At 41.7% G+C, this 16,155-nt stretch overlaps 2 protein-coding genes across 3 annotated transcripts in view; one reads left to right on the forward strand and one right to left on the reverse strand.

Moving 5' to 3' along the window:
• ABHD17B (abhydrolase domain containing 17B, depalmitoylase) overlaps positions 1 to 9,265 on the reverse strand; it is a 51,233-nt gene extending 41,968 nt beyond the window's left edge. Inside the window, exon 1 of the mRNA XM_026001555.2 lies at positions 9,133 to 9,265. The gene's annotated coding sequence lies outside the window, so the exon portion shown is untranslated. The remainder of the gene's footprint in view (positions 1 to 9,132) is intronic.
• Positions 9,266 to 9,988: 723 nt separating this feature from the next.
• The window catches only part of C1H9orf85 (chromosome 1 C9orf85 homolog), a 62,320-nt gene continuing 56,153 nt past the window's right edge, over positions 9,989 to 16,155 (forward strand). The window contains exon 1 of one of the 2 annotated variants that reach the window (XM_026001552.2): positions 9,989 to 10,353. In XM_026001552.2, the coding sequence (XP_025857337.1) occupies positions 10,252 to 10,353 (102 nt within the window). In that variant the 5' untranslated portion in view covers positions 9,989 to 10,251. The remainder of the gene's footprint in view (positions 10,354 to 16,155) is intronic. The other variant, XM_072762624.1, reaches the window with a different exon arrangement.

Here is a 16,155-nt window from a genome sequence, read left to right on the forward strand (position 1 = left end):
CTTAAAATTTCAAAGTGCAGGGGCACCTGGGTGGCTCAGTCAGGTTAAGCATCTGCCCTCAGCAGGTCATGATCCCAGGATCCTGGGACTGAGCCCCGTGATGAATTCCCTGATGAGCAGTGAGTCTACTTCTCCCTCTACCTCTGCCTTGGCCCCTGCCATGTGCACACACACTCTCTTGCCCGCTCTTTTCAAACAGATGAATTCTTAAAATTTTTTTTCCCCAAAGTGCACTGGGTACTACTTCTCAGTCTTCAATTTATAAAATCATCTGTGGCATTAAACACCACTGTCCTTTCTTTCCTTCTTGAAACTAACTTCCAGTCTTGGTTTTTCTGGTGACCTCTTCAGTTTTATTATTATTTTTACAGATTGGCCTTTTGTCTTCCTCTTTTGTTTAATTCACCCAAGCCCATGGGTTTAATTATTACTTGGGTTCTTTGTCTTCCAGTCTTTTTATCTCAACTGTACCCATGGCTTTAACTACCTCTTACACACTAAAGAGGCCTAAATCTAAAAACTTCAATCTCTAGCACAGACTTCTCCTGTAAGCTATAGACTCTGAGTTATCTCCATGTGTACTGCCCTCTATCTTTCCTTTCTCTTCATTCCTCATTCAATCAAGGCCTGTCTCCTATGTATCTCTCGCCACTCCCTCAGCCACATCTTCGCTTAAAAACTTTTTATTTAACATAATAGAATCACTCACTATTATCTGTATCATACTCTTCTAATTCACACTCTACACTGCTATCAGGTGATGTCACTTTCCTTTTTAAAATCTTTTAACGGGCCTTATAGTCCTCGTAAATAAATCGAATTCTTTAGTATACGTCATACATGATTCCTTTACCCTCTCTGCTTCCTACTCTCTAGCCTCATTTCTGAGCATTTGCCTATTCATGCATTCTACTGAACATACTATTCTCCTCAGTGAGACCAATTCTTTCTTCCCTCTATGCCTTTGTGCATACCGTTCCTTCTCCATTGGTTAAATTCCCCCAACTCAATCACTTCCTCTACAAACAAATGACACAACTTTTACTATTTTTTTTTTAAAGCCAACTTTTACTTCTTTCTCTAGGGGGAGAAAATCTCCCCTGAAGAATGCTCATGCTGACAGATTTAATCCCTTCAATGAAACTTTTTTGGAGTGCATACGCATCTATCAAGTTATAAAACAAAATGTCTTTCTAAGGAATTCTAACCCAAAAAATTGAAAACCATTACCCTAGAGAATTGTATCTGAATGTCCTTAATGTATAATTTTAAAATGTTCTCCTCAATCCTATTAACTTTACTGCCCTAAATCTTTATTAATACAAGTGTCAATAAGGTCTGTTAAAAAGCTCTGAACAAAATGGAACTCACAGTGTTTTAGTTATAAGCTTGCCAAAAGCAGTTACTGAATGGCATTATTTCCTTGGTAATAACTTAAGTGCAAAGAATAATTTTTACTTTTGGGGTTGGAGATGTCTAGGCTAGAGTAAAAAAAAATATCTAGGTCACAGTTGGTGGATGGCATTTTTTGGAGAAAAGTTTATTAGAGGAATTGTTTCAATTGATTTTAATCTTAAAAACACATTTAGGGGGCAGCCTTGGTGGCGCAGTGGTTTAGCGCCGCCTGCAGCCCAGGGCCTGATCCTGGAGACCTGGGATGGAGTCCCATGTCGGGCTCCCTGAATGGAGCCTGCTTCTCCCCTCTGCCTGTGTCTCTGCCTCTCTCTCTCTCTCTCATGAATAAACAAATCTTAAAAAAAAAAAAAATCTAAATTCAGAAGTCAAACAAGTTTACCGAGTTGATAAAATGATTGTCTTCAATTTTTGTTCATAGGGGCACTCTTGCTCTACTTAAGGTTTGCTGAGGATATAACGCAGATTTGCTTATCCCAAGTTAATAAGGTTATGTCAACCCCTTTTCTTCTCTGCCCTGACCTACACTAAAAGCATATACTCATTTTCTCTTAATCCTGTTCTTTTAATGTGACATCTTAAAAATGTTTAATAACCCAAGACAACCATACTGTTTGAAATTTCCTTAGCAGTATCTATTTATAATAGTAAAGACCTCTAATTCTACTGCCAGTTCTATCTAATACTACCTCCTTAGTTAGATACAATGAGAAGCTTCATGGGGGAAAACAAAATAGTCATAACTACAATATTGTTTGTGTCATAATGATTTTCCAAATGCTACAATCTAACAACATAAGCTACGTGTTTTTGTTTTATACTTTAGCTGTATTGAAGAAAGGGGGAAAAAAGGGAAAAAAGCAGCACAGGGAAAATAAAACCAAATATATTTGGATTTCATCCAAATTCTCCTTGGCCGTCTTTGTCATTTTATACCATTTAGCAGTGTCAATTCATCCCAAATGCAAGATGATATGTATCTATCCCCTACCTCCATCACAAAGATGGTGTGCTGTGATCAATAGGCTAAAGCACTTTGAGGCTCTAGCACAAATACACAACATTCTCAACAAATCTGAGATTTTCGCATAAAAAAGGGTTAAAGGTAGTTTACGAATGACTATGTGTTAATAAAATATAACACTGACTGGTTCTTCTCATTAGTATTTCAGAAGAGGTGGGATAAAATTTATCAATTTATCTGGTGACACAGATAATTACACTGTGATGTTATGAAAATAAAGTACAGAGTGCCACATGAGAACTAGGTGGGGGCAGGAGGTAGGTGTTTTCACTTGTTATCTCCTTTAATCTTAATAATACTTTTCTCAGGTTATCATCCTTTTATACATGAGGAAATCAAGGCTTCAGGTTTTTAACTCAGTTAATTTGTCCAAGTTCACACAACTTATTACATGGGAAAGCCAAGGATACATATTTAACTTAAAGACTATACTCTGTCCACTCTTCCAAGATTTTGCTAATATCTGCACGGCTAGTGTCTTGTCTTCGCTGCTCCCTCCTCTCAATGAAGCTTACCCTTAACCACCCTTTTAATAGGTCAAACTGACTCCTTTAATTCCCCCTATGCTTTACCTTTTCTTTAGAAGTATTTGTCACTTTCCAAATCTTAGATAGGTTTAAAATTCTGCATATAGCCAACAGTCCTCTGCTACGTGGCAGGCCTAGGAAGCTAAGGATATTTGCTTGTATTCTTTATAGATGTACCCCCTGTACCTCCAAACTCTAAAATAGTAATGACACACAGTAGACCCTGACCCAATTTTCTTTTACTACTTTTCACCTCTACCTATATGTAAGAACTTACTTGCCTAGCCATTCTCATTTTGAATTCTAGGGAAAATAAAACAGGACCTATTTCTGAGCCAAATTAACATCAAAATAATATGTGAATTTAGTCTAAAATTCTGTTTAAAAATTAGGGTCATAACCATTAAAACTATTCTAGCCAGAATAAAAAGTGATAAAAACACAAGTAAAATAAAACAAAATGTAAAGGATGCAAATGATGATGAATGATCAGTGCTGCCTGCTCACCTTCTGTGATGCTTGAGAGGCTGAATTTAAGGTAGAGAAGAAACATGGGAATGAAAGTAAAGCAGTGGTCCCCAAAGCTGAGGAATTTCAAAAATCAGATTTTTTAAAAGTTGGAATAACAGAGTAGCCAAATTTTAATTTTCCTATAAAGGAATATTAAAAACCAAATACAATCTATCTTTAATTTCATCAAAACACATTAACATAAAAATGACATAGTTTCACTATGGAGAGTAGTGATTTTACTAATACGTAAATTCAGATCCACATATACCTCATTACATAAAAATAGTCCTGGGGTACCTGGGTGGTTCAGGTCGTGATGCCGGGATCCTGGGATCGAGTCCTGCATCAGGTTCCCCTCGGGGAACCTGCTTCTCCCTCTGCCTCTGCCCCTCTCTGTGACTCATGAATAAAAATAAAAATCTTTAAAAAATAAAATAAAAACAAAAATAGTTTTTGTGTGAATTTAAGACCTAAAATGAAAAGTAATTCTTTAAAAAGCTGTTATCAGAATCCTCACAACCTCAGGATAAAAAAAGACTTCCCTTAAAAAAAAAAAAAAAGCACGATTATAAAATGCGTTTGACTAGGGGCACCCGCTTGGCTTAGTCAGCAGAGCACGCAACTCTTGATCTTGGGGTCATGAGTTCAAGTCCCACCTCAGTGTAGAGACTACTTAAATAAATGAATCTTGGGCAGCCCCGGTGGCTCAGCAGTTTAGTGCCGCCTTCAGCCCATCCTGGAGGATCGAGTCCCATGGCAGGCTCCCTGTATGGAGCCTGCTTCTCCGCCTCTCTCTCTCTCTCTCTCTCTCTCTCTCTCTCTCTGTGTCTCTCATGAATAAATAAAATCTTAAAAAAAATAAATTGAATCTTAAAATTATATATATATATATTTGACTTTAAAATTAAGAACATTAAGTCAGGGACGCCTGAGTGGCTCAGTGGCTGGGAGCCTCCCTTCTGCCCAGGGCAGGATCCTGGAGCCACGAGTTCGAGGAATCGAGTTCCTCATCAGGCTCTGCTTGGAGCCTGCTTCTCCCATGAATAAATAAATAAAATATTTTTAAAAAAACCCAACACATTAAGTTGTACAAAAAAACCATATTTACAGTGAAAAGACATGCTAAAGACTGGAAGATATTTGTGAAGGCTACTAAGCACTGTTATCCAGAATACATAACAAGCATTTATGAATCAGTAAGATAAACAATCTCATTAAAAAAAAAAAAAAAACTAATAAGCAACTCACAGAAAAGGAACATGAATGCCCCCCAAATAAAGTGTTCTCAAATTATTCTCAACTACAGGACTAACTGGAGACATGCAAATGAAAACTGCAGTGAGGGGGTGCCTGGGTGGCTCAGTGGGTTAAGTATCTCCCTCTCCCTCTGCTGCTACTGGGATATAGGCTTGTGCTCTGTCAAATAGATAAAATCTTAAAAAAAAAATGCAATGAGGTACCACATTTCACATACTCCTCAGAACGGCAAACCATAAGCAGTCTAATAAAGTATTTGGAAAGTGGAAAAATAGATTCCTTCATCCATTCCTTATAGAAATACATGAGAGAAAACTGGTGGTTATCCAATAAAGTTAAAGAAGCTGCTCAGGGCAGCCCAGGTGGCTCAGCGGTTTAGCGCCACCTTCGGCCCAGGACGTGATCCTGGAGTCCCAGGTCCCATGTCCCACATCGGGCTCCCTGCATGGAGCCTGCTTCTTCCTCTGCCTGTGTCTCTGCCTGTCTCTCATGAATAAATCAATAAAATCTTAAAGAAAAAATAAAAAATATTAAAAAAAGAAGCTGCTGATACATACCCTTTGTTCTAACATACTACCATTAGATTTACATCCCAGTGCAATCTTCTCAGTGATGGCTTTTTAGTTGTATAACAATAGGGGGCACTACTGAATAGCTTCCAGGGATGCCAGGCACTCTTGGCACATAGAGATGATGCTGTCCCATGTCTCATGACTTTTGAATATTCTGTTGGTCACTCATTTAAGGGAATGAGGCACGGGGTGGGGGACATACGGTCAGATATTTAAAAACAGGACTTAAAATATATTTCCACTGCTTTAATATAGATGAAGATTTTAAAGAATGCAACCACTGTGTAAAGAGAGAAGACTGCATTTTTTTGGTCCAAACTTTACTGAAAACAGTTCATTATTTCAGAAACTGTTTTATCAACAACAGTGCCACCATTGGTATTTGAACAGCCAATTCAACACACCTGTTTTAATTTGCATCGGTAGCTTAATCTATTCATTGTGATACTAAACACTGGTGCAAAGTGTCTGACTACTACTGTTTCTTCTAGCAGTGCCTCTAGCATTTTAATGTGCGCACAAATCACCTGGGAATCTTCTTAAAATTCAGCATGCGTCAGTAGGGTAGGGCCTGAGTTTCTGATTTCTAACAAGCTCCCAGGATTCTGATTTTACTAGTCCACTATCACACTTGGTAGCAAGATTAGAGTGTGGTTTGGTCTGAGTATCTACATAGTGAGACACAATACTTTGTGATAAATTCTTATATTTTAGTATAATGTAAATTTACTCTAAGTTTTAATTTTATTATAAGTTTGTAAGTTAAGTTTCAAATGAATGAAAGTTGATTATTTTGAATTTCATTTTAGTGCATTATTGGGGATGTTATAAACTGTTTCTATAAAAATGGGATATAGGCTCAAAACCACTGCCCTAAAGGAAGTCTTGCACATGTACCTAAGTAAACATATACAAGAAAATTTCGTTCAGTGTTTAAGAAGTAATTGGAAAAAACTAAAATGACCAACAGAAATCTGAGTTACATAATGAAACACATACCATTATTGCTGTAAAAATAAACTAGTTACCTGAATGAACAGATAAATCTTGGCAAATTGAATTTGGAAAGCTGGCTACCCATACAAACATTTAAATAGTTTTAAAATAATCAAAGAAAAGCTATACAATGTTAAAGGACATAAAGGCATGTAGTTAAGTATAAACATGTGGATAGGAAGGAAGCATTTTAATTTCTGGTTAGTGGTTGGGAATGGGGGAAAGAGGAAGTAGGATTTAAGAGGACTGTTCAAAGTACAAAGGAAGCTTCATTTTGTTTTGTAGATTTCTTCAACTGAGTAATGGATGCATGGATATTCATTATATTGTATGTTGCCAATACTTAGATTGTTATATTCTCATTTCACCTGAATTGGCAAAAACTATTGGGTCCAGACAGCTGTTTGGAAAACACTGCTCCAAGAGCAAAGGATTCAGGACTAGAAGTCAGGAAATTCCGGTTCAAGTCTCAGTTCTGCTTCTTACAAATTATGTAGCTTTAGGCAATTCAAAGAATTAACTTCCCCTGGCTTTATTTTATTTGTAAAATTGTCATAAAACATCACTTTTCCTCCCCAACTCACAAGGCTGGGTTTGAGAGGTATAATAAAGGGCAACTTATATGAGAATTTTCTTAACATGGTAGGAAAGGTAGAACAAAACCTTGGATATATTAGAAATAAGATCTACCAGTAAATAAACCAACCAAGCTAATTTGTCACTCTCTATTTTCTCATCATCACTGATTCTAAAGATATTAACAGCAATCTTAACATGGAAGAAATTTTGTTCTCAATTCTTAGATGGTGGCATATGGATAGACCTTCTCCTTATTAGAATTATTTCTTTAGGCTAATTCTTCACCAAGGAATTGAAATTCCTGATACAAAAATAAGAGAACTGCATTGAAAAACACTCTCATTAATAAACTAAATCAATGTCACATAACCAAAGTAACTGTTAGTTCTCTATAAAGTGAGGAGGTGGCACATCTTATTAGCCCTATATTACAGATGGAGAAATGGATTCAGATGTGGGATAGCTTTGCTTGTAGTTGGAGACCAATTCAGTGACAGAACTTGGAACAGACACTAATTGCCTAGTTCTTTTGTGTTCATAATAATGTTCATCAAAAACATTATTTTGCAATGATGTTTTATGATGATTTTGTCAGTCACAGGAAATAGAAAATTATTTTTCAGACATCATTTCATACGTATTTCAAAGTGGGGAAAGAAACTCAAGGAAACAAACCACTTACCAACTACAGTCCTGCACAGCAAGGGACAAAATTAAAACTGCCTAGCCTGCTAAAAATCTAATCCTATCCTTTCCAATTAACCTTATTAATATTAGAGTAGGAGAAAAGAGAGGTCAAAATATGGGCGAGGGTGCTATTCATTTCCTCATGGACCTCAAATAATAAAATTACTGTACAACAGGGATTTTATTGCTTTTATAGGTTGAAACATGTCTATTTCCCCTGTTCTTTAAGCCACCACCTCTAAATCTCAAAAATTAAGCAACAAGCGAAGAGTTGGGTAGTCCCAAAAAAGAACACTGGTAATTACGATCATTAAAATATTGGTTATGATTAGATACTAGATATGTTCCACAACTGAATGTATGGTATCCACACATGAAAAGACAAACTATGGAGAAAAGTTCATTTTAAGTTTTCCTGTTAACATAAACAGATACACGCTATTACAACATATACCTGACTTTTTACTCAGACTCATTTGGCAGTTCCAAATGCTGACACAAGATCTCCAAAATTTTTTATTAGAGCCTTAAAAAAAAAAATCAATGAATCATCTTGCGGATGAAGTATTATATGCATATATATTACGAAACATATTAAACAGAAAACACCTTTTCATAAACAGCCAAAATTTAAAGGTCACCCTCTCTGTATTCCGTTATTCATCTTTTTGCTTATCAAACCCACCTCACGCAGACTTAGATCACAGCATCACTTAAAAAAAAAAAAAAAAAAAAAAAAACCCTGTGTTCTGGCATTGGCAGAAATCTCCCAAGGATCAAAGCTCTGAACTTTTTTTTTCTTACAAAAAGCTGGGGTTAAACTCACTTTTCTTTACACACACGCGCGCACTCAAGAGCCCTACACAACGGTACACTCTAACTCGACAGAACTTTCGTTTTAGGGTCAAAAAGAAATTTCCAAACAAAATCTCTCCTTTTCCAACTCAAAAGCAACTACGGAGGAGCCCAGCCTAGGGTTCGAGGGCAGAGTTTGAAACAGGTTAAGATTCAGGCAGAGCCGCCCCGAGAAAAGGAACCCTGCGACGGCCCGCCGGGAACCGCGGGAACCGGGCCGATCCCGCGTCAGAGCGAGGCTGGCACACACCAGGACACTCCGGAGAAAGCCTTCGGGCATCGCCAGCCGCACAGCCAGCCCGGGAGGAGGAGAACCTGACCCCCTCTTCCTGTCCACGGGGCGAAGAGCAAAACAAGTGAAACGAGACCCTGCTCCGCAAGGCGGACCCGAGACCTTTCCCAGTCCGTCCGTCCGTCCGACCCCCTGCCGCCCCCGGGCTCCCACAGCCTCTGGGACGCAGCGACCCTCCGACCTCTCCCCACCCCTTTCCCCGAGCCACCGGAGAAGCTCGACCCGAGGCGGCTTCCGCGGCTTCCTCGCCTTCCGCCGCCGCCGAGAGGGATCCCGGTCGCCAACAACAAAGACGCCTCCCGTTCCCCTCCCCCTCCCCCTCCCGGCCCGGGCTCGGCCCTCCCGCGCTGCGGCTCCGGCCTAGCGCCCCCTCCCCGAGCCCGGCCGCAGAGCCCGGCCCACCGCGGCCCCACGCACCTGCACCTGAGGGGCCGCGGCCAAGGCGTCGGGAAGAAAGGGCCGGGAGAGACAGCCTCTGCCGACGCGCTGTCCTCCACAAGGTGCGACCCACGCCGCCGCCGCCGCCGCCGCCGCCGGACTGTGCCGGCCTGCGGGCGGGCGCGGCCGAGGAGGGGGGGACGAGGGCTGCAGCCCCCGGCGCCGGGACGACGAAGGACGGCGGCGCCCGGGGGGGGCGGCTCGCGCTCTCGAGCCTCGCCTCGCGCCGGCCCTGCTCCTCCACACGGGCTCGCGTTCTGCTGACTAACGGCCCCGGCGCGAGGCTCTGGGGCGGCCGCCGCCGTCGGCTGCTCTCGGGCCTCACGTCCCGCGCGGCCGTGGTCGCAGCCGCCGCCGCCGCCGCCGCCGCCGCCGCCGCCGCCGCCTCCCTTTCTGGCACTGCAGACACCAACCAGACCCAGCCAGCTCTTTCTTCTCCTTAGTGCTCCTTTCTTGGCTCCTCCTCAGCTTGCCACCGCGGGGCTGGCTCCGGTGGCGGGAGGAAGGCTGCAAGGGAACCGAGGGGGCGAGCGGAGCCCTGGCCGCGGCTGGACTTGGTCACTGACTGGAGGAAGATGCCAAGCTGACCCGGGCTCCAGCCTGCGAGCGGGCCGGGGGAGGGACGCAGCCCAGCTTAGCCCGACTTCCACCAATCACAGGCCGCCCAGCGGAGTCGGGCGCCGGGAGAGGCTGAGCTGAGTCGGCAGGAGGCGGGGACTGCGGAAACGAGGAGCCAATGACAGCAAAGGCTCCCCGCCTCTCCGCCTTGATGGGCAGCCACGTTCGGACCAATGGGGGAAATTCTCGCTTCGGAGGAAGCGGGATTTAGACGCCCGGGTTGGGAGAGAGAGATATGGTGCGGAGGGGGATGGGTCGAGACCGGGCCGCGTGGGAGAACCTTGATGGTTCTGAGGGACCGGAGGGTGGCCTTTGACCTCCGCGGTGGGTCACGTGGGCTGGCGGGGGGCGGGGGCGGAAAGGCGGGAGAAGTTCCTTCCGGGTCAGTGGCAGAAGCGTGGACTGCGTGGGGGAGCTCCTGGCGTCTTGGTCTCCCCCGCGTCTTCCCTGTGCCGACGCGAGGCGATCGTGGTTTCCACGATGAGCTCCCAGAAGGGGAACGTGGCTCGTTCCAGGCCTCAGAGGCACCAGAATACGTTTAGCTTCAAAAATGACAAGTTTGATAAGAGTGTTCAGACCAAGGTAGGAACCTGCCTGTTGCACCCAATGGGACTCTAGGAAGGAATGGCTCAGTGGAGGGGAAAGAGGAAATGAGAGGAATTGGCGAGAGCGAATGTGGACCGCAGCCCAGAGTTAGTCTTGGCTGCAACGCAGCCTTTTCTAAAATGATATTCCCACGCCCTCTCTTTGACCTGGACGTGTTACCTCCTCGTAAATACAGTTGGCGGTCCACACTTAACCAGTTGCTTCCAGTGAACGGGTCCCTCATCAAACCTGAAATGCAAATGGGAGCATTGGTGGTTGAGCTGTTCCCATCTGGCTCCTACGTCTGCAGTAGGAGACTGCAGACGAGGATTATGGCACGAGTGTCTCACCAAGTTTATGCAGCCACGATTCCTCTGTGGAAATTCCAAGCCCATAGGTTCGTAGGGAGAATGGGAAAGATCAAGAACTCAGCCCCAGTGTTCTGCCCAACATAATTGTCTCTTGTATGATTGTTTTGAGGGTCAAATTCTTTGGCTAGTATAAAAATGCTAGTTTTGTTGGTTTGTCAGTCATTTGCTTCTTTAGGAGGATTTCTGTGACCTGGAAGAAAATTCAGATGTCTGCTCCGAGGCTAAACTAAATGATGTACGCATTATTCTCGGTCATGATAAGTGTCCATTAGGTGATTAATTTCTTAACATTTAGTAGGAAAGCAAAGTCAGCTTTATGGTAATCTGTGATCTCCTTTTCTTTTTCTCTGTCTTCACTTACTCACCTTGTAGATACTTGTGAGCACCCTCCAAGTACAAACCCTATGTTCATGTGTTTGCAGCATTGAAGAGTGGACTCTGCCTTCAAGGGGCTTATAGTTTTCTGGGTCATTGGACAACAAGCAGGCACAAAGATACATAATTACAAATTATGATAAGCTCTTTCAAATGACGTGAAAGATAGCTCAGTAAGGAAGAGGAAGGAGGGATATTTTCAATTGGGTGTTCAGAGGACCTCTCCTTTCCCTTACTTAGGTTGAGATTCAGAAAGAAAACCTGAAGCAGCATTTGATGGACCCATGTTTGTGGTCATCAATCGGTAAACCAGGATAAAAAGCTGTGCTCTTCCAAAGAGATGTCTGTCTTGTCCTATATTTTTGCTCTGAGCTTTTGCACAAGCATTTAATTCTGAATGGTTGGGATCCCTGGGTGGTGCAGTGGTTTGGCGCCTGCCTTTGGCCCAGGGCGTGATCCTGGAGACGCGGGATCGAATCCCACATCGGGCTCCCGGTGCATGGAGCCTGCTTCTCCCTCTGCCTATGTCTCTGCTTCTCTCTCTCTCTCTGTGACTATCATAAATAAATAAAAATAAAAAAAATAATAATAATTCTGAATGGTTTTCATCAGATGGTAAAAGATAGTTTTAATATTTAGCTACAATGTCGCTTACTCTACCTCTTGTGGTTTTAAGTATAAGACTTCTTGACCTTGTACTTGTGCTTTTTTCATTGTTCCATTTTTTTGGTGTTCTCTAAAAACCTTGTCATTATTCTCTTAAATCTTTTCATGATCTCAAACTCAGTCACTAAGGTTCATTTTATAGCTTTTATCATTAATTTCTTTGCCTCTTTTAAATCATGAGGAAGTCTCATTTGTCCATTGGTAGAATGACCGGGTATTTTGTTATTGGAAAATCGACCAAGGCAGCCCAGGTGGCTCAGCGGTTTTATTGCCTGCCTTCCGCCCAGGGTGTGATCCTGGAGTCCCAGATCGAGTCCCACGTTGGGCTCCCTGCATGGGGCCTGCTCTTCCCTTTGCCTGTGTCTCTGCCTCTCTCTCTCTCTCTGTCTCTCATGAATAAATAAATAAAATCTTAAAAGAAAAAAAAAAAGAAAAGAAAATCTGACCAAAACAGCAAGAAATATTTTACTGAGGAAAAATTAAGTTGATTGTCTAATGGAGGAGTAATATTGGCTGTGTTCATAACAAATTCTTGAACCAGTTCTGTGCAGCTGTCTAAAGCCAAGATTTTGTCAGAAACATCTGACCCTGTCTTCATTCCTGTTTTATACCAGAAAACTGTTTGATTTGGTGCCATCCAACAGAGGAGTGGTGAGAGTGCATGGTAACTCTCTAACTCTCTTACTTAAAGAACTCCTTAAAAAATAAAAAGATAAAAAATAAATAAAAAAATAAAGGACTCCTTAAAGGACTGTAATGACAGTTGCTTATTTGTACCTCATGAGTTTGCAGGAGTCCTGCATAATAATTTCCTTTTCTGCCAACCAGATGGTCAAGACTTGACCAAGAATAGAAGTGGGATACTGACAGGTGTTTTATTGGGAAGGTTGTATAAGTAAAACACCCATTCTCAAAAGGACATGGTGATAGCTGTCTTCATATGTTCGAATATAATCCAGAAGATGAGAGAAGCTTACTCTATAGTCTTTCTATTGGCCAAACTTGGACCAAAAGGCCAAAGTTACAGAGAGAGATGTCAGCTGAATATAATGGAGTCATCTAATAGAACCATGTCCTAGGATTTTGTAACCTGTCTTTCACTGGGATTACTTAAAAGAGGCCTCCATGGCAATTGGCCTGCAGTGTCCTCTCATGATTTGCTGAGATGGGAATAGGTTTAAATCTCTTCTGGTCGTTTGGTACTAAAATGTTGATTGTATCAAGACTGCTTTGTGTCCCTTTCTGAAAAGGCAGTGATGTGTAATGAAAAGAATATATTGGACTAAGAAAAAAGATGCACATTTTAGCCTCAGTTCTGTTGTTTATTTTGCTTTGTGATGTTAAGCAGTTTATGTCTAGCTTTTAATTTAATTTTAATGTTAATACAGGGTAATTACTGTCTCTTATTTATCTCTCAAGATTGCTATGGGGATCATTACAAAAATATCTTTGAGAAATAGTGATACAAATATGAACTGAGCCTAGAGCATATGGGAATTTTGAGCATATGCTCAAAGCAATTAATTACAAAAGAAATGCATACTTCTTGGAGAATATTGAAAATAGAGACATGTATAAAGTATAAAAGTGGAAGTACCTTTTCCCAGTCCTGTTCCTCTTCAAGTGTAGTCACTGTTAACAATTTTTTTGTTAAGAATTTGTGTATGTTTTTAGATGTCTATGCATAATATAGTATATGTGTAATAAAGTACATTTTTGTTTCTCATTCAATTAAAGTGGGTATGTCCAAACACAAAGATTAAGCTTGTTCTTTTTAATGGCCATCTAATATAATATAAATGTAGAGTACCTAACTTTCCTGTTAGTAAATGCTTAGATTGTTTTCAGTTTTTCACTGTGACAAGCTGCAGTGAAATTCTTGGATTCGCATATTTGTTCCACATCTGTTATCCGGCACATTTGTTCCACATCTGTTATCTGGCACCAGACATCGTGCTAGATGCTATTGGTATAAGGTTGAGCATAATATAGCTTGGTGAGTGAGATGAAAGCAGTAATCAAATAATCTCTCAAGTATGTTAATACAAATTGCAGTAAGGGCCATGAAAGAAAAGTCTAAGGGAACCTGAAGGTGTCAAGCAGAAAGTCTTAAGTTTGAAGGCTGAAAGAAGACATCCCCAGGTTCTAAAGGATGGATAGCATTTAACTAAATGAAAAGGGAAGAGCATATTTGGATATATACTATAGGATACTATTTTTTTTATGTATACAGTTAGTGTTGTTTTTCCTAGCATTTCCTAAAGTGCCCCCAGATCACATCTCTGTGAGGCAAGAGTCAGTTTCATGGTTAATTACTTTGGAAATAGTGTATTCTGAGTCTCACTTTTAGGGATTGTAGTGTGCATTACATACAACACTGAGAAGTTCTGCAGTTTAAAAAAGTTATTTAACCAAAACTTGCTTGGATATGGAACCTTTTGGTTTACATAATACATACTGAATTTGAACACATTTTGGGAGGAACGCACTCACTTTGGCAAACTCTGGTCTTTACCTTGAAATGGAAAAAGAAAATGAAGATCTGAAGCTGTACTCTCTAAACCGTTTTGGAAATAGTTTTGTTAGCAGCAAATAATATTGATGTTCTTAAATGTGTTAGCCACTATACATACTTGAAATACATCATCTAGTTTTGTTTTGTTTTGTTTTTTAAATTTAACTTTATTTATTTGAGAAAGAGAGTGGCCTGAGGGAGAAGGAGAAGCAGACTCCCCACTGAGCAGAGAGCCCCATGTGGAGCTTCAGCTCAGGACACTGAGATTGTGACCTGAGACAAAGGGAGATGTTCAACCTCCTGAGCCATGGAGGTACCCCTGCATCATCTAATTTTGATCTTCAAAATGACCCTAAGGGGCACCAAGCTGGCACAGTTGGTTGAGTGCCAACTCTTAATTTCACTCCAGGTCGTGATCTTAGGGTCTTGGGATTGAGCCCTGAGCCAGGCCGCACTTGGCTCAGAGTCTGCCTGAGATTCTCTCTCCGTCTACCTCTGCCCCTTGCCCCTACTAGTGCATGCATGCTCTCGATTTCTTTCTCTCTCAAATACATAAATAAAATCTTAAAAAAAAATTACCCTAAGATAGTTGCTATAATTATCTCATTCTGCATATTGGGAAGCTAGGACTTAGTGATAAATGATGTACTGATCCAAAGTTACGTAACTAGTACATGGCTAGCCATTGATTAGGTGATGTCTGTGCTAGGCGCCCTTGAGGGCAAATAAATCAAAACCCTTCTTTTGTGCATGTGTGTTGCAGTTGTTGTTTTTAAGTAATCTCTACACCCAGTGCGGGACTCCAACTCACTACTCTGACATCTAGAGTCAGGTGCTCTACTCACTGAGCCGCCGGGTGACCCAGTGTTGTTTTTTATTTATTTATTTTTTTGGTGTTTTTTTTTTTTTTTTTAAGATTTTATTGATTTATTCATTCATGAAAGACATAGAGAAAGAGAGAGAGGGAGGCAGAGACACTGGCAGAGAGAGAGAGAAAAGCAGGTTCCATGTACGGAGCCCAACATGGGACTCAATCCCGGGTCTCCAGGATCAGGCCCTGGGTGGAAGGCAGATGCTAAACCGCTGAGCCACTCCTGGATCCCCAGTGTTGTTTTTTAATACTGCATTTTTGTGTGTAATAGCAGCTTGACACCACATTAGGGTCAGAACAAAGACATGCTTTATTGCCATTGCCCCTAAACACTACCTTTTTGAAATATGTCAGAGAGAGTCTCTCCTCACAAGGTGTGACTGCCTGTGGTGTCACATATCACAGATTGGGCTGTTTGGAATAGGTCCCTTCTATTCAGTCTGGGCCCTGTGGCAGGGGTGGAGCTCCTTTCACTCCCTACTGTGATGCTTATATAGTCAGATCCCTCAGCTTCTGATTAGGTAGAAAGGTATCTTTTTTGTTGTTGTTAAAGATTTTATTTATTTATTCATGAGAGACAGAGAGAAAGGCAGAGACACAGACAGGGGAAGAAACAGGCTTCATGCAGGGAGCCCAGCGTGGAACTCGATCCTGGCACCAAGATCATGCACTGGGCCGAAAGTAGGCGCTAAACCATTGAGCCACCCAGGCATCCCAAGTAGAAAGCTATCTTTTCTTTTTCTTTTTTTTTTTTTTAAAGATTTTATTTATTTATTAGAGACACAGAAAGAGAGAGAGAGGCAGAGGGAGAGGGAGAAACAGGCTCCGTGTGGGGAGCCCGAAGTGGGACTCGATCCCGGGTTTCCAGGATCAGACCCTGGGTTGAAGGTGGCACTAAACCAATAAGCCACCAGGGCTGCCCAGTAGTAAGCTATCTTAAGTTTAAGATGATATGATTACATTTACAGAAGAACAGGATTCTGTGTTTACAAGCAACTTTA

The sequence above is a fragment of the Vulpes vulpes genome, chromosome 1 (assembly GCF_048418805.1).
Source record: "Vulpes vulpes isolate BD-2025 chromosome 1, VulVul3, whole genome shotgun sequence".
NCBI lineage: Eukaryota > Metazoa > Chordata > Mammalia > Carnivora > Canidae > Vulpes > Vulpes vulpes.